This window comes from Lissotriton vulgaris, chromosome 9 (assembly GCF_964263255.1).
Source record: "Lissotriton vulgaris chromosome 9, aLisVul1.2, whole genome shotgun sequence".
NCBI classification, from domain to species: Eukaryota; Metazoa; Chordata; class Amphibia; order Caudata; family Salamandridae; genus Lissotriton; species Lissotriton vulgaris.
In genome coordinates, this window is record NC_141697.1 from 185504878 (window position 1) to 185531066 (window position 26189).

The following is a 26189-nucleotide window of genomic DNA, read 5'->3' on the forward strand; positions in this document are numbered from 1 at the left end:
GCACAATTTAGCTTTTCTAACTTGAGGACAGGAGTTTGAAGCTGAACTTTATTCACAGAGGCTTACTCTGATAACTAAAACATAACCTAACAGCTATCCAGTCCCTGTTATGCACAATAAAACAATTAAGGCAACTTATCCGTTGAGTACCAGACAGCAGAGCGGTGTCCCTTCCTCAAATAACATACGGTCAAATACATACGAAAAATAATAAAGTGTTCTAGAACATATTGGTAAACGAGTCTATAATACAAGGGTAATACTTAAAATCAAGTACTACATACTCTACTAACATGAGGCAATAGATTTGTATCACTTTCTACCAGAGTGTGGTAATGGTAGCAATCTGGTTGCATGTGAAGAAATATCTGATCCTACTTAACATTTGAATTGAGACTTCGGACCGCACTGCTTTGCTGAGTAATTCCTCCTCTGATTGCAAGGAGTAAAGTGGCCATTTGGTTGCCAATGATTCACTACTTTGATGGATGGTGTGTTGTGTGTAGATATTGCACAGCTGTGCCAGTTACTTTTTGAGCATTTACTAATACTACTAGCTGCAAAAGGCACTCAGGTTAACCTAGATGCATTCTGTGCAGTGGTGAACATAATTATCATCTCAAATTAGTATATATATATATATATATATATATATATATATATATATATATATATATATATGCTGCAAAGACTCGTCCTTCAGTTTCTCACCCGAAACAGACAGCCAGCACACGCAAGAAGACGAGGTAGACCCAAATTGGTGCTTCTTTTTTTATTTTGCGTTAAAGTGCAACCACATCACCACGACGCGTTTCGGCAGCTCCCTGCCTTGATCACATGACAACAATGTCGTGGGATGCACCTCCTTTTAAAGTGCTAGTGTGCGAATGGACATAGAAAAAAATATTTAACAGTTTTCTTTTCTCGTGTGATATGTAAAATACAGGTTAAATAAATAATAAATGTAAAATACATAATTGTATAAACAATGCATGAATGCTGAGCCAAGGAAATTCAATGTATAATACATTGTGGCTATTATCAACTCAAATGCATTTGATAACCTTCAATTCATGCCATATCAACTGTTATCATCTCAAATATTCATTCACTAAATACTAAAGTGCATCACCGTAAATCCAAAAATGAGACCTAATATGCAAATGCTAACGTGAGAAAATTTCAATTACTAAACAAAAAGATATAATACCCTAAGTGAAAAGCAAATATTCTTAAATTTATAATACACCCTGCCCATAAACAATTTCACATCTCTGAAGGGATAGATACAAGAAAAGACAGATATTTCAAGGGTTCTTCCATTAAACTGCAACCTTATACAACTTTCCAATTAATGATTCCGACAATTGACAACATCAAAAAATAATTTTTTGTGTCATACAATTCATTCATTATTCATTAAAATTGCATAAATAATTAAAAACCCTTTTTGTATCAAAAATATATCAATCTCTCATCTTATAAAATCACCTATTTACATTATTTTGTAAAAGCGAACTACCAAAATATTTACATTTGAAGGATTATGGATATGCCGAACACTGTTTCATAATGAAGAAGACCACATGAGGTTAAAGTGCAATTTATACAGCCATGATCTAAATAATTATTCTAAAAATGTATACATATCTTCACTCATGTTAAGACCGTTTGGCTGTTTGGTATCTAGAGTAAGAATGTAATGTGTTTCAAGCCGGCGAAGCATACCCTCCCTATCCCCTCCTCTTCTCTGAATTGGGACGGTATCTATGATGTAGTACCTTAGATCTTTCGGGTTTCCACCATGTACATCATGAAAATGCCTCGCCACAGGGTAATTGGGGTCGTTGTTGTTAATCGCCCTGATGTGCTGCAAGATCCTCTTATGGAGAAAATTACAAAAAACAATTTGATGGACAGAATGTAGATCAATGTCTTACATTCACCCCAGTACAAGGATCTGGGCCTAAATCCATCGTTTTTTGCACTCCACACCACCCTGGGTTAGATAATGGCTTTATGCAAATCAGCTCTGACCCTGTGCCCCATGGGAACAGTCCAGTCCGAACTACACAGCCATATCTTTCCCAGACCGGAATCAAGCATCCGAGGACCGGACCGGTTTCGAGGTAACACCTCTCATCAGCCCGGCTAGCTTGACTCCAGTGGTGTGGAGGCTCTGGGACCCATGTCTGAGCTACCCCAGTACACTCAGGGAGAAAATTACAAAAAACAATTTGATGGACAGAATGTAGATCAATGTCTTACATTCACCCCAGTACAAGGATCTGGGCCTAAATCCATCGTTTTTTGCACTCCACACCAACCTGGGTTAGATAATGGCTTTATGCAAATCAGCTCTGACCCTGTGCCCCATGGGAACAGTCCAGTCCGAACTACACAGCCATATCTTTCCCAGACCGGAATCAAGCATCCGAGGACCGGACCGGCTAGCTTGACTCCAGTGGTGTGGAGGCTCTGGGACCCACGTCTGAGCTACCCCAGTACACTCAGGGAGAAAATTACAAAGCTGATTTGCATATCGCCATTGTCTAACCCAGGGTGGTGTGGAGTGCAAAAAAACGATGGATTTGGGCCCAGATCTTTGGACTGGGGTGAATGTGTGACATTGATCCACATTCGGTCCATCACCTGTTTTGTTTGCAAATACCGCCATAAGTGCGCTGGGGATGCTCAGACGTGTGTCCCAGGCACTCCACACCACTGGAGTCAAGCTAGCCGGGCTGATGAGAGGTGTTACCTCGAAACCGGTCCGGTCCTCGGATGCTTGATTCCGTTCTGGGAAGGACATGGCTTTTGTAGTTCGGACTGGACTGTTCCCATGGGGCACAGGGTCAGAGCTGATTTGCATATCGCCATTGTCTAACCCAGGGTGGTGTGGAGTGCAAAAAAACGATGGATTTGGGCCCAGATCTTTGGACTGGGGTGAATGTGTGACATTGATCCACATTCGGTCCATCACCTGTTTTGTTTGCAAATACCGCCATAAGTGCGCTGGGGATGCACAGACGTGGGTCCCAGGCACTCCACACCACTGGAGTCAAGCTAGCCGGGCTGATGAGAGGTGTTACCTCGAAACCGGTCCGGTCCTCGGATGCTTGATTCCGTTCTGGGAAGGACATGGCTTTTGTAGTTCGGACTGGACTGTTCCCATGGGGCACAGGGTCAGAGCTGATTTGCATATCGCCATTGTCTAACCCAGGGTGGTGTGGAGTGCAAAAAAACGATGGATTTGGGCCCAGATCTTTGGACTGGGGTGAATGTGTGACATTGATCCACATTCGGTCCATCCCCTGTTTTGTTTGCAAATACCGCCATAAGTGCGCTGGGGATGCTCAGACGTGGGTCCCAGGCACTCCAGACCACTGGAGTCAAGCTAGCCGGGCTGATGAGAGGTGTTACCTCGAAACCGGTCCGGTCCTCGGATGCTTGATTCCGTTCTGGGAAGGACATGGCTTTTGTAGTTCGGACTGGACTGTTCCCATGGGGCACAGGGTCAGAGCTGATTTGCATATCGCCATTGTCTAACCCAGGGTGGTGTGGAGTGCAAATAAACGATGGATTTGGGCCCAGCTCTTTGGACTGGGGTGAATGTGTGACATTGATCCACATTAGGTCCATCACCTGTTTTGTTTGCAAGATCCTCTTATGGCTTGGAAGCTTCGTACTGCCTACATACTTCAGATTGCAGCTGCATTCCAGTATGTAAACCACAAATTCACTTTTACATGTTAAGTGAAATTTGATATTTTGTGGTCTCGAGCTGAAGGCTGTCAGATATGAAGTTTTATTCACCCCATATGTGCAAGCCTTACAGCTGGGGCACTTTTAAAAACCTTTCCGTGCTAGGGACCAGTCCGTGTTTTCCTTATATTCTGGGCTACTCTTTACCAAAACATCGCCCATTGAGGAGGCTTTTCTGTATGTGATTGCTGGGTAGTCGGGGAGGGTATCACCAATTAGAGGGTCTTCCTTAACAAGATGCCAGTTGCGGTGAATTATTTTACGTAGTTCCCTATGTTGGCGATTATAGGTCATAATTAATCTAGGTACATCCTCAGATGCTATCATGTTGCCTGTATTTTCCAACATAGGGGTTTCCGTATTGCTCAAAAGTTCATCTCTTGAATTTAATCTGGACTTAGCAATTGCCGCATCTACTGTTTTCGCACTGTAGCCTCTTTCTAGGAATCTACATTTGCTCTCCTGCTGATGTTTCCTCAACTCTCCCTCATCACTACATATTCTGCGTAGCCGCAGCATTTCCCCATACGGGATGCTGTGGATAAGATGGCTAGGATGTGCACTACTTGCATGTAGCAAGGTGTTCCCTGCAGTTTGCTTTCTGTACAAAGTGGTCATAATCTTACCTTCATTAATCTTAACTGAAACATCAAGGAAGGAAACCTGACTACTACTTATGTCTGATGTAAAACATAAGTTTATGTCATTGATATTAATGCTGTTAATGAATGTCTGTGCGTCCTCTTTACTGCCTTTCCACACTATTATCAGATCATCAATGTACCGTAACCATGATACAATATTGTTTGAACAGGTGTCCCGATACTGCCCCCTGAGGACCAGCTCCTCCCACCAGCCCATAAATAAACAGGCGTAACTGGGGGAGAAGCTGGCCCCCATGGCGACACCCTGAACCTGACGGTACATTTGTTTGTTGAAAAGGAAAAAATTGTGTTCCAAACAAAATGATAACATGTCAATAAGCATTTTGTTATGCATTGTGAATTCAATAGGTCTCTTAGCAAGAAAATGCTGAACAGCTTTTATCCCATCTATGTTCCTGATGCAGGTATACAATGAGGAGACATCAAGGGTTATAAGATGATATCCATTTTCCCATTTGACTTTTGCTATTTTAGACAAAAAATCTCCAGTGTCTTTTATGTACGACTCTAATTTGCACACATGTTCTTGTAAAAAGAAGTCTATATATTGTGACAAATTTTCGAGTGGACCATCACATGCCGCGATGATAGGTCGTCCTGGAGGTGTTTCCTTATTTTTATGAATTTTGGCTATAAAGTAAATCACTGGCGCTCGGGGATGTTCCTTTTTTAAAAATCTGAATTCTTCCATATTCAAAAGTCCCAGACTTTTCCATGCCAGTAGTTTACTACCCAATTCATCCTGCATCTGTTTTTATTTGATAGGAGAGCTGTGGTGATAACATTGTGTGTCACTGAGCTGGCTGTTTGCTTCAGTGAGATATTGTGAAAGGGGCCATAACACAATATTTCCTCCTTTATCTGAATTTCTTATCACCACTTTATTTTCCTTCTTCAGTTTTTCCAGTAAGAGATCATATTGAATTTGTTCCTTAGTTCTTCTTTTCTTAGTCATCTGTATTTTTGTGTGTAATTTTTTAACTTGGGCGACCACAGTGTCATTAAAAACATCTATCGAATCTTTGATCGTAATGGGCACAAATTTGGATTTTCTTTTAAATGGTGTTTCCGGCTTTTTGTTTGCCAAACTCCTTACTTGTTGGGTATTGAGGATTGGGAAGTCCTGCGAAATTTGTGTGTTTTGTGACTCAGTGTCATTCTGAATACTGTTTCGCGAGTTAATTATGCCTTGGACCGGAGTTAACAGTTCATAGTCATTGGCTACCAATATATATATATATATATATAGCAGTGTGAACAAGGGCTTTCTGCTCGAAACGCGTCGCTGGTTCTGTTGAAGGAAAATAAAACATCTTTTGCTGACTCTGATTGTCCGGTCCTCATTTCTGCTGGCGTGGAGGCGGTGTCTGCGAGCGCAGAGCAAGCTGGGGAGGAACTTTTTTCATATATATGTATATATATATATATCTCTATCTATATATATATATATATATATATATATATATATATCTATATAGATATATATATATATATATATATATATATATATATATATATATATATATATATATATAAAAACTTTATTCGGCATCAATACAATACCATAAAAGTACCAATAAAAGACCTTCAAATAACACAGATATCACAATAAAACAAATCCCAGTTAAAATACATGTACCGAATAGTAATAAAAAAAAAAAAGAATTGGCGTCATTAGATAAAATTTTAACACTCTTGCAAAAGTTGATTTTCCTGACAGGTCTTCCCAATGAGTTTGAATTTCTTTAAAAGGTGCCCTTACCCACACAATTCATTTACAGGACTTTTGGCCGAACGGTATTGAGATCAGTATAGTTACTCCTCTCCTCTAGTATTTCTAAAACGCATTGCCGATTTTAGGAAGTTAACAGTAGAAAAAAGAGTTAAAACCTCTGAAGACAATTTTAAGAACAATAAAGCGACCTTGGCCTGCTTAAAACCCCCCTTTTTTAAAATGGTTTTAAATAAACGCTTCCTAGGGTGCTCGTAGTAGGGACACAATAGCACAAAGTGAAGGGTATCCTGCGGAGACCGTTGGTCGCAGCCGCACAGGCCCTTCAACTCTGCAGTCTTGGTGTAACCTGCCGGCACCGCTAGACTGTGATGTGATAAGTCTAGCCTGAAGCGTGTCATTAAAAATCTGTCTTGAACATTGTGGATAAAAGTAGTTTATCAAAAAAGAGAAACAGACACTTGTTACACATCAGACCATTGGTAAGGAAAGTTTTTAGAGTAGCCTCAAAAACCCTATGCTGATGTGGTTGTGCGGTATATCTGGTTCATCCGCCCCGCATATGGGTTGTTGGCAGTTATCATTGGTTACTCCAAAGTAGTGATGTTGCCTGCCTCAGCCCGAGGCACCTCTGGTCTATAGTGCAGTGTCCAGAGAAGTGAGAAAAAGTGTGTCAAAATAAATTCTCGAAAAAAGGAAAAAAGGTTTAAAACTGGAAAATCACCCTAGGAGATTTTTATTATTGGTGTGATTTCCAGGTTGATTAAAATCATTGCGGTACTACTAGAATGATCGAGTTACTGGATCAAAGTAGTTTTAAATCTACACAAACGTCGACATGTTTCAGCTCTGTCGGCCCTAGGGGTCTATAGAGCTTTCGTCAGGACTAACACATAAACAGACAATGGACTTTTTACTCACACCATTTGTGTTGTTTTTAGTAGTAACCTGTATAAATTCCAGGGATAAAGGCTCCTCCGATTTCTGAAATAGAATGGGGAGAGTACATAGAGAAATACACACTTTTTTTGAAACATCCTGATTCAGGTTTGCGCATTCAATTGAATAAAATTATTATTCATTCGTTCCAGAAACTTTACTCGAAGGGGGAGGGGTAACGGGGTTGAGTTTATTCACAATGGTGACATTATTGTTAAACTGGAGTTTCAGTTAGTTTGTTTCACGCGCTGGCGTATGAAGAGACGCGCTGATTAAAAGTTATCGGATCATGTTAGCAATCATTAAGAACTGGAAGATCAATTCACTCACTTTACGCGCTGGCGTATAGAGGGTCGCACTAGTTAGAATTCGCGCAAGGGACTCTCTAACTGTAGGTATTGAATTCCCTAGTTAGCGAGTGAGAGGGACTAACATTGAGAATGGTCGTAAACGCTGCGCGTTGTCCTACCTTGTCCTACCTTAAAACCGGAAGGCACTCGCTTGCATCGGGGGAAACACTGGACACAGAGCTGTGTTTAAAATGTATCGGCAGAGGTGCCTCGGGCTGAGGCAGGCAACATCACCACTTTGGAGTAACCAATGATAACTGCCAACAACCCATATGCGGGGCGGATGAACCAGATATACCGCACAACCACATCAGCATAGGGTTTTTGAGGCTACTCTAAAAACTTTCCTTACCAATGGTCTGATGTGTAACAAGTGTCTGTTTCTCTTTTTTGATAAACTACTTACTTACCCTGGGGAATGAAACAGACATTCCAAACCCTAATCCCCCCTACTGATTAATTGTCATTGTGGATAAAAGACAGATACGGTTCAATGCCCGGGCAAGATTTGGTCAAGATGTGCGCTCTCACAGAGGATTTATTCAATTCACTATCCTCCCTCTAGTCAGCCACGTATTTCATGAATACCGTAGTGACGTGGGCCTTATCCCACAATAGTAGTTTTGTGGGGCTATTAAAAAAGTCGGCACACTCCAGGGCTGACAAGGTTTCCCTCACATACTTCAGCCATTGGATTTTCCTTCCCTGATCTCGTGCCAAACAATCCCTTATAATCTCCTTGGTTAATGATGCTTCAGGGTTAGTCCAAATCTTAATCCAACACTTAATGGGTTTTAATTCTAACCTATCTCTCACATATCTTACACCCAATTCCTCATGGATGATAGATGACGGGGTACTTTGCGGGACTCTCAACACGTGCCTTAGGTATTTGTTCTCTTCGATTTGGACAATTTGTGAGTTAGTGAAACCCCAAACCTCGCTACTGTAAAGTATTTTGGCACAACACTTTGAGTTATACAGTTTTAAAATTTGTTCTGGTGACCAGCGACCCACCCTGCGTGCAAAATTCATGATGGCACCGGTACAACTAACTAAGGACCGGCATTTCTCATCTAAAAGGGGTTTAAAATTGAGGCGATTATCAAATAAAATCCCCAAGTAAGAAAATGTCTGCACTTTTTCCAGGGAGTGTGCGCCAATCGTATATTGATATTTCCTTTTTGGCGTCTTTCCCGCCTCCATAATATATGAGTTGGACAGATTGGCAGCCAGGTCTAGACTCTCCATGAATAGGACAAAACCATCTATTAGGCATTGTAAACCTCGGGGGGTCCGCACAAGAAGAACGGCATTGTCTGTATAGAGAAGACGGGGACCCTCCTAGTTCCAATCCTTGGGGAATCCACCCCCAGAGCAACCAGCGCCTGCTCTAGGCCGTTTATGTAAAGTGTAAATAAGAACGGGGTCAATATACAGCCCTGTCTTACCCCCTTGTGCATGAAAATTGGTCAGTCAGGCTCCCCTCCTCATTGTATCTGTCCTGTGCAGAGGTATTCCTATGTATAGCTCTTAGAATGTGCACTAAACCCGGGTCCACGCCAAGAGCCCCCATGATTGCCCATAGTTTCTTACGGTTCACGCGGTCAAAACTTACCGTCAAGTCCATGAAAGCACAGTACACCGTCTCCTGACTGGCAACGGTGTACTTAGCTGTCAATAGATATAAGTTAAAGCATTGGTCGGATGTTGAGCGTCCTGATCTGAACCCGTACTGGGTGTCAGTAAGTATATGGTTTTCTTCTGCCCAGTCTAGTAAATGATTAAGAATTGCCCGCCTAAAACTTTCACTGAAACATCAATGAGGGAGATGGGGCGGTAACACAGTGGGCTATCCCGATCTCCCTTTTTAAATATGGGTACAATAGTGGCTGTAGACCAGGACGGAGGCATGCCGGACTCTAAAGCAGCGTTGATGACTCTGGTCAGAATTGGTGCCCACAAATTTACCTGACAGGAAAAGATCAGGGGGAACCCCATCAGGTCCTGGAGCTTTATTCCTCGTCAGCCCCTCTATGCCTGCCTGTATCTCACCCAGGGAGAATTTTAAATGTCCAGCATTCCCGCCCCCTTCCTCAGCCACTATATATTCCTCTATCGTACCATAATTATATAGCCCGCTAAAATGCACATACCAGGATTCTTGCAGGATGTGATTTGTTATCTTCGGGTTATTGGCCTCTTGGAATCAAGGGTCATTAATAACACTCCAAAAGGCAGTCATGCTCTTAGACTCAGTCGCTTCCCTCATGTTCTCCCAAGCCTGGTGTTGCAAAAGGATTTTACGGCGTTTAACTGCCTGCTTATAGAGTGCCCGACAAGTGGACACCCTATTCTTTTCCCTAGGGACTATTTTTAAGGCCCGCTTCAGTTCTTTTGCGGCCTGGAGCAATCACGATCGAACCACCTGGGTTCCTCCTTTCCCATCCGGTCGGATTTGGTCCTGAGTAAACTGTCGATGTGCTTAGTGACGCCACAATAGGCTATAACCAACTCTGCCCCGTCCACCAATGGGTTTAGACACTTCCACACACATTGTTGCTTATCCGCCAGTAAAGTTCTATAAAGGGCATCACCATCTGCCTGAGACCATCTAAGTCTCCTCCCTTGGTCAGTAGCTGATAAAACGCCACTCTTCCCCGTGCAGGGAGGATGCTCGAATAGATTTGGGTCCCTGAATGAGATAACCAATGGGTTGTGATCGCTAAAAATGCTTGGTTGTATCTCAAACCCTAGGATCCTGTTCTTTAACTTAATAGAAACAAAGACAAAATCGATAAAGGAGGCATAGCCTCTTCCTTTAAAAGTTGGGTGAACCAAACCATTCTTCCCTATTTTAATTAGGTCCATGGTATATGTAAGGGCAAAGGTTCCTAGCAGCTTATTTAATTCCTTTCCCTCCGTTGTGTGCTCTAAATGCGGGCCCTCTTCTAGTGGGCATGAAGACCACTCCCCTGTTCTAGGTTCCACGTTTGGGCACAGGTGACAGTTAAAAGTCACCTAATAATGCCAACTGGGGTGCCCGACCCCCCTGCTCATATATCCCTCCTACCCTACTCTCCAATTCCTTCAATCTTATTAACGAATGTCCCAATAATACAGCTTTATAAAAATTTATAAAAATTAGCTTGAGGCCCCTCGTGCACAATCTGACCCCCTGCACAAATTCTGAGTCCCAGCCAAGGTCATCCCACCTCCCCCTAAGGCTTAAATCAACATATATAATTAACCCTCCCTTTGCTCTTCCTACAGTTCCCTTGCGTGCCGGGACAAAGTACATTTTATAACCTTCCAGGGCGGACGAGCAACTGCCCGTCTCCCATGTTTCCTGGAGGCAGATGACCTGGAAGCTCTTTATATAAACTAGCCATTCCGGATTAGATATTTTGGATGAAAGCCCAGCTATATTCCATGAGATAATCTCAATAGAACCATATCTATAATTTTCTGGGCTAACTGATGTTGACCAGATTGCGTGCCTAGGGGAGGCACGGTTTACTAAAGTGTTCCTTTCCTTTATGAAGTCCCAAGAATCTCCTGCGGTAAACTGCGACATAGGCCCCTCGATCTATGGTCGTTGTGTCCCTCCCACGCCTATATTCAGGTATGCAGCATCAAAGCTCCGTCGTCTTCAGGTGGTATACTCTTTTTGCGTCAATCGATGTCATCTAAGGCTGAAACATTTGCAAGCAAACGGTATCGATTGGATAAGTGAAACAGGGTAACCCCTCGAGCATATCCTGCCTGGGCAATCCTCTGGTTGTCACTAGTATTTACTCCCTTCCTATCCCTATAATAGAACCCAAGTGGTAACATCTTAATAGTCGAATCGTCCTCTGCTTGGAAAAGCCCCTTGCCCTGAGTAAGGAGATCTGTACCAATCCAGGGAACCTGAAGTTTAAAATCACTGTGTCTCCTGGAAAGCACTTCCTGGTACAACCAATCCAGGAAACCCGCCTCGCCATTAAAATGTGCCTATGATTGGTGATATTAAATTGCAAGTTCCTGTTCAGTCAGTCTGCCGACTCGTTAATTAACATTTGCGGTGTTTCCTTTTTGATTCCACCAAGCGCGGGAACCCCTGTCAAGACTATTGTGTAAGGGCAAGCTGCCGGTAGAAGATCTATAACCGGCAGAGCCATAGAGCCCCTAACACAATCATCTTGCACAGACCGACTATCCTGTCTTGCTGATGCTTTTTCTACTAGATCCCCTCTATTTTCCAAACCCCCATTTGGCTTCAGCTACTGATGTACAGTTCCCTCTCTTGCACGACTAGTGTCTCGCACATTGCGTCTTACACTTGGGTCATTACCCACCCTGGACCCTGCCGGTGAATCTTTATTGACAAGCTCCGTTATTCCCTTCTGTTGTTCACCACCATGTGTCCGGTCACTGTGTCTCTCTGGGGGCAACGCGGCCCCTTGAAGGGCAGAAACTTCTGGAGGCCCCAAGCTATCTACTGTGTGTGCCATTACTACATTTATGTGGTTACTGGTCTGGGCAAGCAACAGGGTCACTTTCTCTTCCGTTAGGGTAATTTTCTCGTTTAGGGGCCCTAGATGAGTACTCAACATTGTTTCCAACCTGGACCACATTTCTACATCCCCCCCCACATTACCTGCCTTCCTACATTTTATGCACTGAGAGTTCTCCAAATGCCCTCCTGTGGTTGTAGCCCTGGTCGAGATTAGTGCTCCTTTCCTCTTAGATTTGCTATTCTCATTGTGACTCCCCACCCCTCGATTTCGCTTGGTTTTTGCCAAGGGGTCTGCTAGTGGGGTGGTAGCCCTATTAGTCTCACTTTTGTCTAGTCGTGCCCTTTTTGATCGAGTGACCACCTCCCCGCCTTCCCGTAAGGTTTTTCCGTGCCTAAACGGAGACGCTGCCAAAACGGAGCTTACCTCCATCTGACCTGACCCACAAGATAATACTATTTGTGGGTCGCAACCCCCCTCACTCATCTACGACTGGTATTATCATGCATAGCACCTCCTGTAATACCTCAGTTGTTTGTGCTGATGATCCTGTCACTTGTGAGTCTGTAACCACAACATCTGGGCTAATGACAATGTGATTGCCATTTACAGTGTCTTGGGCTACTGGGTTATTGACTTTAGGTGACCTGGCCGATGCTAGGGCCCCCATTGATGACCTCTTCTGTGACGCAAATGAATCCAGTGAGAGTCTCTTCTCGGCCAATGAGATCTCGCGTACTGATAATGACTCCGCCCTCACTAGGAATGCGTGTAATGTCCCTTTTACACTCCCACCCACCATTGAATCCCTCGCCTTCCTCCTGCTCATCCTACTAAATAAACAAATCACAAATGACCCCAGATAACCCAATGTCCGACCACCCAGATCGTGGAATCCAAAGCCTAAGAAGCACAGTAAGGATTCTGCTCCAATCCTCTATGTTTCTCTGCGGGGTAAATGTCCACGATGTTATAATGCTTCCTCCCTCCCTCCCTCCCTCCCTCTGTAGTAAGACCTTAAGCTATAAACAGTCACAGCGGGGCAAAATGGAGATGTCCTCACCTCACCTCCTCAGGTGTATGACAAAGATGTCCGGGCGGTGGGGCAAGTGTTCAGGGGTTCCTAGGAGGGTTCCAAGTTCCAGGGAGGTTAGGGGGGTGGCCCAGCCCAGCCTCTTCCGGCTTCTGACGGGCGCGGGGCAGGCCCGCCCTTGGCCCGGGCACGTCCACGCGTGACCCGCGCTGCGGGAGGCTCAGAGCGAGTTTAAGTGCATCTGCCGCTTCCAGATGACGCAAATGATGTTCGCCACTGCTGGGGGATGTAGTTCTTGGCCGCCCGCGTCCAGACCTGCGGGACCAACGGGACGGCCGTCAGGGCGAGAGTGATGTTGGCTGCTTCACAGGCTGTGCAGTGGCTCGACAGGTAGGTCCAATCCCAGTAAATAAGGGCCAAAAGTGAGCAAACAAGAGTACCCGATTATTATCATCTATTTTTAGGTGACAGCAAACAAACTATTTTTTGTTCACATCTGTGTGTAGAGTGTATTTTACTCAAATCGAAATGGCTTTGACAGGGTAATATGCCCACCTGGATAAATACATTCCCAGTGGAGAAATTCATTCAACAAACATGACTGCATTGGGGGACTTTATTACTAGTGCACAGCTTCCTACACTGCTGAGCTAGCCTCTAAAGCCAGTTCTACCTGACACCATGTCATATAGGGACATGCTTAAGAAAAGAGTCCTTACCTTCTCTTGAGATTCCACCGATCTGCACAAGCAGCTGCTGACTTTGTGAAGTATCAACAAAAACAGGGCATATTTCACTCAATATCGTTTATAGTATCTAAAGGGTAAAAAGAATTCCCCCTACAAAACCCAACATTTAGGGGCAAAAATAAGTTTGTCAGGGCCCAGGACATACATATAGATTCCAAAATTTGTAAAAAGTGTATATTCAAGTAGGACAAAGTAAAACCGCCTTTTCTTTCATCATTCAAATGCTCCCTCATGCCTTGCCGTTCTATTGGTGTTACATGCTATTTTGGCGCCTTTTTTCAAACATGCGCTGCACGGGGTTCAACTCTTTTTTCATGTCCTTGCTGTAAAACACAGTACTCCAAACACCATCGGGAGGCGCTTTTTTGGAGCCAGCCTACTAACAAAGTTAAACACTACAAATTATTCTAATCTAGCAGGTGATGGGAGAGAGCATGTGCCCCAGCAAACATGGATGTGTGTTTGAGCCAATTACAAGGAACACACTCCAACTGCAAGCACTGTGCCTCCCTAATAAGCGAGACCAGAGTCCCAAACACTACATAAATGGATGGTAGATTACTAATATTTGCAGTAGCCTACTAACCACCTACAAAAGTCTTTTTTCTGCCAATATTTCTGTCTGTAAACTAAACTCCGAGTGGATCTTTTTTTTTTTTTTTTGCTCCACTTGACATCACCACACAAGCCACGCCTGCTCCGCGAATGAAGAAAGTTGCTCTTGTACCGCTGCTAAAGGCAGACAAGCAGGAAGGGCAGAGTATGCACAGAAAGTTCTATATATGGCTATTAAGCTCCAAGCCGAGAGGTTTGACAGGGGTGGTGAACGCTCACAGCCCCAGCCCATTCATCCTCCTCCCCCTGCCAGTACAAGAACGGTGCATCAGAGAGATGGAGGAAGATGGAGACATGCCTCAGCCCCAGTGTCCTTGTGTCCTGTACCATGGTGTATTGTCACTTTCATGCACCTGGACACCTACCTGCCCATGTGAGTAAACCGGAGATGAGCAGAGTCATCCTTGAACCCTCAAAGCTGTGACCAAACAGCTTGTCACAAATGAGGATTCAAGCTAAAACACTCAACCTCCCTTCTGGAACGCGTGTCCAGGCGGTCTCCCATCCATGATACTATATGCAGCAACGCACCTTCCAATGCCAAGGCCTCACTCTACCCCTGAATCTCACCCAGCACTCTGTAAATAGCTGATGGGCTCAGCAACACAGGAAGAGAACCACAAAGAGCTAGGGAAATGATGCATGTATATGAGGTAACACAAAAGTAAAAGGTAACACATTTTCATACCAAAATAGCGCTTGCTTAAGGGGTAACAGACAAGAAACTGCTCAAACGGGCTACATGAGCGTAACATGTGTGTCACCGTTTCAGACACCGGTCAGGCATGCCACATACTAGAAGCACTGACACCGTGTTCTGACAATCATACCGTCCCGCGGCACACCGACAAAGTCCATGATATAGATGTAGGAGGCCACAGTGTGATGCAGAGCAACACCACTTTTTAATGCAGAGTTTGTTCTACAAAACTAATGTTGCTAACCAAATTGTTAAATAATGTTTACATAACATCAACATAAACTGTATTCAATTGCAGTTATGATGGCATGAAAGATAGTATACATGTTTTAGTGGCATGTACGGGAAAAAAAAGGCAATACCGCTTTACTAACCAAACATCCTCTCAGACTCCTTCCTCCTAGGTGGCACTGGAAAGACAAACTTCTTCATAACTTAGGACCATCACAAGCAGGGTCCCTCATCACTTCTGCAGTCTTCAGTCGGTGCCCCCTTTACCTCCCCACCTATTCTTCTGCATCAGTCTGGAGCCGCCACCAGCAGCAGCAGGCAGTAAAGAAGAAAGCATCAGACTGCCACTGAAACTGCACTGCTGTGAACTAAGGCAATGGTGTTTTTGACATACTGGCTTTCACTTTCAGTTTTCAATGCATTGAAGAACTGAAGTTCCAAATTTAGGGGGTCATTATGATAGCGGATTTTCCGCATCCTCTGGGCCGGCGGAAGCCACCGCCGGCCCCGAGGATGCGGAAAATCCGCAGCGGACTGACCAAAGACCCACTGCCAGATTAGGATGGCTGGTGGGTCCTGGTTTCCGTCCGCAGCTTTTCCGCCGTGGTCGGCTTACAACCGCGGCGGAAAAGCTCTAATATGGTGACGGTGTCTTCCAGACACCGTCCACCATATTAGGATGGCCAGTAAAGTATGCTTTTCCGCGGCGGGTTTTCCGCCGCGGAAAAGCATACGGAACTTCACTGCGGGGGCCCGTTGCAGGCCCCCTAGGTGAAGGGGGGTGGGGGTGCACATGGGGGGTACCTATGGTACCCCCCTGCATTTGCATGCAGAAAGCGGCTGGCACCGCGCGGTGCCTGCCTCTTTCTGCATGCAAATGCAATGCGTGCATTTTTAACATTGCCGCGGGTGCAGCTTGAAGCTGCACCCGCGGCAATGTTAAAAATAGAGGATGTGACCGCCAGGGTGGCGGTCACATCCTAATTGCACAGGAGGGAACTCCGCATGCCATGCGGAGGTTGCCTCCTGCTCTGGGGTCGCGGACGGACGCAAGTCCGTTCTGCGATCGTAATCGACCCCTTAGTCTTTCCAACACTTCCAGCTGGAGAAAAGATGAGGCACACTGAGAATGTCCACACGTTCCACAGGGATCCAGTTCGATTCTTGCCAGGTCTGTATTTTTTTTAAAACAGTGACAAATATTGTGTTAAAACTTTGCCCTTACCCTGCATTCAGCTGGGAGCTTTTTCCCAGTGGAACAGCTTGACATCAAGCATTCTATATCACTGTGGGAAGTTTATTTAACAAGGGTCCTTAGAGGCTACACTGACAGTTCCATCGTCACTTGGAAGTAGTTAGCTTTGGAATATTTTGTAGACTGGAAGGATGAGATTTGGTCTGAAGAGACATTCTGAGAACTTACCCTGCAGTATGGTTCCTTCTCCTTGATTTCTGTTGCCCCGATGAGTTCCAAGTCTTGAACATTGTTCTGGAGGCCTCGCTCGTACAGAGCTTTGAGTCTTGGGATTTCATCTTGGTCAACCGCGACTATGAGCTATGCGAAGAAAATGAGAGAGCCCAATCAACATTGGAAACAGACACCTAACAAAGCGTCACTGGTCAAGATCCTGACACTAGTCTGGTCTTTTGCTTGGCAGGTGATGCTCAATATGAACTTGCTATCTATCACCCTAGGCAATGCCTGTGCCTTCTTTGCAGGGTGAAATATATCTCATAACCTACACTGGAACATGTGGTAAGTATTTGGAAGGCAAATGTATATTTTCTACTGCTTTTCATCCATGTGACAAAAATTCCATTCAATGTGTGTGCAGCTGGTGAACGCCTGCAGTATTTATTAATCATATCTGGGTTGGCAGCAAAGCCGTCTATTTACCTATTGTTACCAATTCTTGAAAAAAAAAATAGACTTCGATTGGGGTTTGGATCTGTCCTGAGGAAGGTTTCTTTCTCACTTCATACTATCAGTTGCTTGGAGTATCTTTCTGTGTACTGTGATGAATCTACATTATCATGCTTACTATTTTACATTTGGAAAGTATACTGAATCATCAAACATTTCGTTATTTACTGCACAGATTCAGTGTGTACAGAAAGTAATTGTATTTTGTTCTGACTTTTTCTTTGCAGAAGGCTTCTTTAAAAGATGTTAGGAAGGACTCAAACTGAAGGCCAGACTAATTGGCTTTTACAATATTTCTTGTAGACGTTGCTCAAAAATTCAACGGACTGTGTGTCAGATACACAAGGTAAAGAGATACTACACAGTGGTGCCCATATAACAAAACAGGTTTCGTTTTTGTATATTGCATATACACAGGTATACAAAATATAAGGACACGTCTGGCCCCAGTAAGAGCCTTCCATTTATACATAGATTGATTCCAAATGAGGCAAGCATGCACTTTAACAACATATGTTCAGGGAATACACAAATATACCTATATATAAGGACAACACACACGCACACACACACACGCACCTTTCCATCCGTCACATATAGGCACACTCAGACACCTATATTGTCGCCAAGTGGTCTCATGTGTTATGTGTTACCTTTAGTTAGTTCTGAGTTTTCGAGCTAAAGCATTTCCAATGCCGGGAATTTATATTTATGACGGTAGACCCAAAGTCCAAGCAAAACAATTACTACAATACCGTGCAATATTCTGATACAAAACAATGTCAGCATTACATCCCTGTAATGGAAAATGAAAGAAATGTGTTTCTAGAAAGCAGTCAAAAAAATGATAACCAAATATATAAAGGGTGAGAACAAATATGTAAAGGGTGAGAACAAGCACAGAATTCCTGCTTCAAATAATATGTAAAGATGCGATGTTTGCTAAAAAAGAAAAACAAAATATATGTTTAATTGTTAAGTTATTTGGTAAATTGTATCATTCATGTAGTACAGTAATTGTAAAAAAGGAAACACTTATGCAGATTTTTTTTCTTTAAGGCAAATTCCATCATCTCTCTACCTCAAATGGTGAATTTATCAATTTTTTTACCCTTTTGGAATGCATAAATTTCACTTTAATTCAATTAATTTAGTTCCCCACGAAGGCATGTAAGCCCCGAACTTGCATTCGCCTTTCTAAAAACGAAAGGAATTAAAACAACTTTGGGGGTTGCTAGCAATCCAGCATTAGCGGCGGATGAGGGTGGGATTTGGGAAGGGCAGTTAGAGGAGATAGTCCAAACCCCGAGTGTAGCGGTTTTGCTTGCATGTGATATTCGATCCAACTCTCTGCAAACTGATACCGGGGCCAGGGCTGAGGAGTATGGCGAACCAACCAGCCCCTCTCAACCACCAAGGCAGGCGAATACTAGCTCCCTAGCATCCCAGGCCAAAGAGGATGTGATCCGTGAAGGAGAGCCAGCGGAGGCGGGATCACTGCCAAGTGGGAACAACGCCAAGGTACGCTTTGATACAACCGAAAGAGAAACAGGGCGGAGGGAGCCAAGAGAATCAATTAAAATTCTCTCTTGGAATGTGGCCGGGATTAAAAACAAGCTGCCGTGCCCAGAGTGGGGCTCCTTTGTGGAGGAAAATGATGTTTGCCTATTCCAGGAGACATGGGCTTTGGGAGACATCCAGAGGAGTGGGTTTTCCATCTTTAATATTCCGGCAACCTCGAGGGGCAGACCTTCTGGGGGACCCAGTATCTGGGTAGGTACCCATCTGGGAGCCCAGGCAGAGCCCATTACCACCGACTCGCTGGATGACCAGTGCGTTCTCCTTACTCTACCGGATAGTAGACAAACGGCTTTGATAAATATCTATTCGCGACCAACCCCAAGCGGGAAGGAGTCTGTCGCTATTGACCAACTCAGGCAGTTCATCTTGACCCTTAATCCGACCACCATTTTAATAGTTGGCGGCGATTTCAACTGCCAGTACGAGCCACTCACTAATGTAACCGATGAGGGCATTGGCGGTCAGGACCAGTTCTGGCATGTCCCTGAACCTCAGATCCCGGTAGTTAGAGCCTGGACTCCACTGGTTCTCCAAATAAACTCTTTCACCCTTTCCTCTTCCCTTAGAGCTTGCAACGGATGGACACACTCGGATAGACCAGGTGAATTACTTTCAACAGAGTAGGCCATACTTCCATTCTTGATTATATCATGGTGGAACCCAGAACTTGGGGGCTGGTTCTGGATTTTCAGATATATACCAGGGATGACAGTGACCATAACCCTTTGGTCTTGACATTGAAACCAGGGAGTCTAGGCCTGTACAAATTTGCCTTCTGATGTGATAGGAGGAGAGTCAAATGGCCATATGTTTTAGGTTCCCCTAAAAAGTTTGCCGATCTATACCAAAGGGCCTTGCCGTATTTAAGTGACATGGGAAAATGGGAGGCCCACGCTCCGGACCTAGGTTTCGGAGATGAGCCTCTGAATATAGCTGAGATTTTTAACCCGGTAGGAAGTTCCAGGCCTAAAACTGTTTCGGTACACCCCTGGTACAATGCCACCTGTAGGAAAGTCAAAAAGGACTTGATCCAAGCGGTAAAATCACAGGACAAGACAAGGACCATATACCAACGGCACCTCTACAAACAGGTTATTGAGAGGGAGAGGAAAGAGTAGGAGGCAGGAAAATGGGAATAACTTAGAATTGCCCTTAAGGTAAAGGACTCAAAATCCTTTTGGACAATTGTCAGTTGAGGAAGCAGGGTGGGCAATCAAGCTAATGAACCTAATATAGCTGCGACTGTTTGGGAAGCCCACTTTAAGGCTTTATATGCTTCTCCGCTCTACGATGGTCCAGCAGTTTCTCCCCCATGCCTCCCCCATGAGTATCGACTGGAGGGGACCTGGGAGATCACGCTTCTGGAGGTGGAAGGGGCTATTTCTAAGCTGATTCCGAACAAGGCGCCCGGCCTAGATAAGTTACCAGGAGATCTTTTCCGGACCCAACCGAAAATTTGGGCCCCATACCTATGTGTCCTCTATAATGCCATATTCAATGGCATGAATCCCCCTGACTCCTGGCGTGGGGCCGAAATAGTTCCCATCTTTAAAAAAGGTTGCCCTCTTAAACCGTCTAATTACAGGCCTATTAGCCTGATAGACGTCACCCAAAAACTGATGGACAAGATAATTCTGGATAGAATACAGAGCTGGATGGTTTTAGGCGGGGTATATCTACAGTGGACCAGCTATTTAGACTGCAGGTCCTTTATTGGAAAACGGTGATTATAGAGGGTGGCAGCCTTTACATGATCTTCGTGTACCTGCGGTCAGCATTTGACCTGGTTCCCAGGAACAAACTGTGGGGGGTATTACTCGATCTGGGCCTCCCACACTACCTCCTAAATGTCCTAATGCGCTTACACATTGGTACCTACGTGCAGGTCAGGTGCGGTAGGCTGGGTGATCTAAATGCTCGCTTTCTGGTGAATCAAGGGGTTCGCCAGGGATGTGTTTTGGCTCCAATTCCGTTCTGTTTGTATATCAATGGACTAATTAACCATCTTGTCGGAGTTAAAGATATTGATGCTCCGAGGTTAGTCACAGGACGAATGCCCGCTTTGATGTTCGCGGACGACACCCTGTTGCTGTCCAAGACAACGAACCCTGGATGGTTTTGCCGACTTCTGTGTATCCAGGGGTCTGGAGATAAACCTTGACAAAACCAAGTTCATGGTTTTTAACCCTCCGATGCAGACACGCCTGAATCCCCTTCTGGGTGGAACCCCGCTGGAGAGAGTTAAGATCTTCGACTACCTGGGTATTACCTTGGGTGAACACCTCGACTGGGATTCGCAATTGATGAAAGCTGCACTTAAGCTAACTAAAGTGGTTGGGGGGATTCAGAGATTGCACAGAGAGTCTGAGTTCAAACCGACAGCGCCAGTAATTGAAATCTATAACGCCCAGGCTAGAGCGGCAGCCTTATATGGGGCAGAACTATGGAGTCACCAGAAATCTACCAGTCTATCCAAGGTAGAACATACATTTATGAGAAATATATTGGGTCTACCGGTGAGCACCCCTCTCGTACCCCTTCATCTCGATCTGGGGCTACTTCCAATCGAGGAGGTAATGACATTTCGCCCTCTAGCATATTGGAAGAGATTATGGTCTGTACCTGAACTCCTGTGTTACAAGAACGAATTCAGGGACATTTGGGATTCTCTGAGAAGGAAGAATATCCGGTGGCTGACCCACATAAAGTCCACTTGCATTCGTATTGGCCTACCGGAATTGTGGGAGACCCCTGATGTAACCTGCTTGGAGCTATCTAAAGCTAATCTGCTCACTCACTTTAGGAAATATAACCTAGCATCCCTGCATGCGAGCACTAATGGAGGAAGATTGACTACCGAATTTCTGCAAGTTAAAACAGAAGATAAAAGGGAGGAATTCTTAGATCTGATACACCCTGCTTTAGGCAGGAAATTATACATGCAATTCAGGATGGGTACTTTGCCCCTAAAGGCATTTACCTGTAAATGGGATGCTAATAAGAGCATGGATTGCCCCGCATGCGGATCCCCCCAGGAAAATGAAATTCATGTTCTCTTTTTCTGTCCAGCCTATTTGGCTGCCCGGAATTATTGGGTGTTAGCAATTTGTAGGAATCTAGGCTTCCGCCAGTGTGCCCAAGCTTTTTGAGTGCTTAAATATGACGCTCACCCGCCCATTGTATTTGCTGTCTCACGCTTTTTTAATGCCATGTGGTACAGACGTAGGAACCTGAATAATTTGGCTATTGCCCAGTAGCTCTTACCCTTTTATTATGATGTCTGTGTTCGATAATACAATCTATGTTAAATCTATTCTTAGCTTGATACAGAACTATATTTTAACATTTATTTTACTATTTTTACTGCCTTTGTATTTATTATCTTATCTTGGATGTACTGTTTTAATCTGTACTTTTATGGCTCTTAGTGGCCGAAATAAAGTTATCGAACGAAAACATCAAGTTCCACATAAGCTAAATTGTACACAATTGTCCTCTTGTTATTAAATCGGTATAAAATCAAGGTACAAAGAAAACATATATCAATCTATTGGGCTGAAATCTCGGAGATGATCTCCTGACTCACCAATATGGCATTTACCAGCAGAAAGGCTCAGGTGGCAGCAAGGGGGACACCCAGTTTGCTCAAGACAATAAGCGACTTCCTTCATTGTACTGACAACTCAGATGTTTCAAATTACAGTAGGAGTAAATTGTGTTGTACAACACAAAAGGAGATTGTAGCCAAAACAGGAAGCTGATAGACGCGACTTAGAAATTAATCAAGAACCACGAGTCAGTAAACAGCTGGCTAATGTGAGATTGTGAGTAGGAGTGGGTAGGATTTTTAATCCCGCCGGCGGATGGAGTAATTCACTCATGGAACGAATGATTAAGAATGGCTTTAAACAGGGCTGGAAGAGGGAGCAATCCCTCCATGTTTACAAATCACTTCAGATTAAAGTTTAATCTGCAATGATTTTTTAAACACAGAGGAACTGCTCCCTCTTCCAGTCCTGTAAAGTAGCACAGCAGTGCAGTGCATACCCCTCAGCACCCTTACATCTGTATGTAAGGGCGCCTAGTGGTATGTACTGGAGCGGATACCCCTTGTCACGACTGCTCCCGCAGTATGCAAGATGGCGGCTCGGCAGCACGCATGCGCGAGGAGGTCAGGCAGGCTTAAGAACCTGGCTTCCTCTCAACAAAACGCTTTGCGTTCTAGCCTTGCCGATACCCGTCACTTCAGTTTCGTGGTATTTCCTGCTTTCAAGAATGTGCGTTCCCCGCCGCAACTTTAAAGGAGATTCCTCGTTTTCGTTGGTTCTGTGTCCTGGAACTCGCTGTTCGTGTTGTATTCCCCAGAGCTCTTCCGCTACGTGGTACCAGTAGCTCACGTTATTCCCATCCTTGGCAAACCTCCCCGTGGCCGGACTCCTCCCATTGACTACCGAGAGCCGGCCGGATTGCTACTGGTCGGGTTCCGCCCGTCGCCCGGACTTGTTGTTCCGTCGGCCGGCCGGATCTAGACTGGGCGGTTCCGCTGGTCTTTTGGTACTGGAGTTCCGCCCGTCCCCTTTGTCCACGTTCCTTAATCCCCATTTCATTTGGCCCAACTCCAATGGAGCATATTACCCAGCTTGTTGGCTGCATTCCGGCAAGACTCTTCCAATCAAGCCAGAAGACCTTTACAAAGACTGGTAACAGCGCCCTGCGCTGCTCTTTCTCATATTTTGATATCATAGAGCAACACTTGTTAATACCCGCTTTTTTCCTTTCTGTGTGACTCTTAGATGCATTTGGTGAAGAAGTACTGTTTTGCTCCATAACAGATCCCAGACACTACCCATTCATTCCTTTTATGCTATGGTGAGACAAAGGGTTGACGGGGGGAGCTAGAATATTGTAGTACAGCATACATTTTCTAAAGGTCTTTCTATTCTTTCCCTTATCATTATTATAGGGAACATTCACGGTCTTCATATATCCCTTACTGAGCCTAGGAAGACATACTCACCTTCACACCGACCATTTGATTTTGCATACAGAGAAGACAGGTAACTATTCCACCAACACATACTTCCTGTGCACACCACTCCTTACTGTCTTTGTAATATCTTCCTTCCCTTTCAGCTCCTGCCAAGTTCTAAAGCTAGCCAGTGAAGGAGATCGTTGCATCAGCCAGTAGAGGGTATCGCTCCACAGATTCTTCCCCAAACCTTTTCTTGTTTTGTTTCCCTTCTTCCACGCAAGCACCCTCGTGATCTAGAGTTTGATAGCCACGGTGGTGTTGGTGGGAAGTTGTGGACCTGTCTTCGGTTCCTGGACGCTCCTGCAGAAATAACAGTGAGATCCTTACACCCCTCGATGCCCTTACATACTCATGTAGGAGCACAGAGTATACACTACACTACAGCGCATACCTCTTAGTGCGCTTGCATATTTCCCTTGTACGTAAGGGCACCAAGGGGTATGAACTGGAGCGGATACCCCTTGGAGCCCTTACATATTTATGTAAGGGCACTGAGGAGTATGCACTGCACTACAATGCAGCGCATAACCCTTGTTTCCCGTACATAAGTATGTAAGGGCACTAGGGGTATACACCGCACTGGAGTGCAGTGCATATCACTCTGTGCCAGACACTCCTATGTAAATTGCAGTGCTCACTCTGCCCCTTAGTGGAATTCTGTGGAATTTTTATGTAATTCCGCAGAATGAAACTCCGCCCACCCTCAATAGTGAGACCATAAATGCAAAACCCTATGCGATCTTATCATAGTGGAAAAAGTGTAAAGATTCCACGCTAGCCAGAAATCAGAGGCTAATAAGAAGATGAATATAAGATTTCAGGATAGATTTCTGAATCTGTCCCATGGCCCACCAATAATCTTCTTGGGCGCCAAGAGGCAATTACAGTTAACCCAATTACCAGAAGTAGAAAGATGCTAGTAAAAAAAAAAGGCAGCTCAAGGTACAGCTGAAGAGAGCAATACCACAGAAAGACGTTTCAATGGGTAGGACCCAGCTTATTTGTTTTCTTTGTGGACCCATGTGTAGCGTCCTGCCAGCATGGGTACCTGCAAATAACTACACCACACGCAGAGATTAGTAAAACAAGTCTTAATTCTTCTCTGTTTAACCACAAACTCAACATTATATACCTGCATTCACTTCACTGTGCTCCAACACTTACGTCACAGTTCTACGGAGTCCATCAGATGCCAAAAGGGTTCAGTCATTGCTAACTTGCACAACACTACATCTCCCCCTCTTTTAAATAAAAAATAAAAAAAACAATATATATACACAACTGTAGCTCTTTGATAAGTTATTTGGTGCTCTGATCACACATCGTGATTGTGTCGTTGAAAACTGGGGACAGAAAGTAGAAGTGTCTGTGAGCTGCGTTCGCGATGTAGGACTAACAGCAGTCAGGGAGTTTTCAATTGTCCTTTCAGACCCAGTCTCTGCATGGCCATCAGCGTCAGACGAGCGATGTGCCACATGTCGGAAACATGAAGAATCTCTTGTAATGGACTTCCCAGGACGTTGGGTAGTCACAATGTGTCAATTGCTGGTCGCAACATGAAATGGTTCAGCATCAAATGGAGCATCAGATTCCTGTCTTCTAGACTGACGGACAAGCACTCTTATAGTGAGAGTATCGTCATTTGCATATCGGGGCTTGTTGGCATAGGTCTTTATTTTCCTTTTATGATCCAAGTCTTTTATATGGTTGTCTTCCGAAGTACTTGATCTTCTGTTGGTCCATTAAGGTAACTTGGTCATCATGGCTCTCCTGAACATAAAGGTTGCAGGACTGTCACCTGTATTTGAGTGAGGGTTTGAACAGTAACCTCGAAGAGTAGAATTCAAGAAGGTTTTAATGATTAGGTTTGCTAATATAGCACGATGAACAGCTTTCTTAAGAGTACTCATGAAACGTTCGACAAGGCCATTGGCCAGTGGCTAAAGAGGGGTGTTCTTCTGATGCTTCACATCAAGTTAACTGTTTAAAGGTTGGCCAATGTCAGATTTTCAGATCGCACGAACACCCAATGTTGCAAAGATGCTGTGTAACCTCTTGACTCTTTCTTGAGTGATAGATGAGAGATTCCTTATCACTGGCAAATGGGAGTATTTATCAACAATCACCATCAGGTGATGTCCAATGTCAAGATGAATGAAGAAATCCATGGCAATTCTATCCCATACATGCTCTGCCAACTCTGACATGTTTAAGGTGTGTTGAGTGGTTTTCAATGAAAGGCAGTTACAGAGATGACAGGCCATCAATTCTCTTTCAACTCTCTAGAGATGAGGAAACCAGACTCGGTCTTGGAAAGCTTGTTTTGTGGCAACGATTCCTTGATGTCCCTCATGAGCCTCTTCTATTATCTGTC

At 44.4% G+C, this 26189-nt stretch overlaps 1 protein-coding gene across 1 annotated transcript in view; it reads right to left on the reverse strand.

Moving 5' to 3' along the window:
* L2HGDH (L-2-hydroxyglutarate dehydrogenase) overlaps positions 1–26189 on the reverse strand; it is a 173644-nt gene that overhangs the window by 88736 nt on the left and 58719 nt on the right. The window contains exon 4 of the mRNA XM_086936602.1: positions 16702–16833. Coding sequence (XP_086792728.1) covers positions 16702–16833 — 132 coding nt within the window. The remainder of the gene's footprint in view (positions 1–16701; positions 16834–26189) is intronic.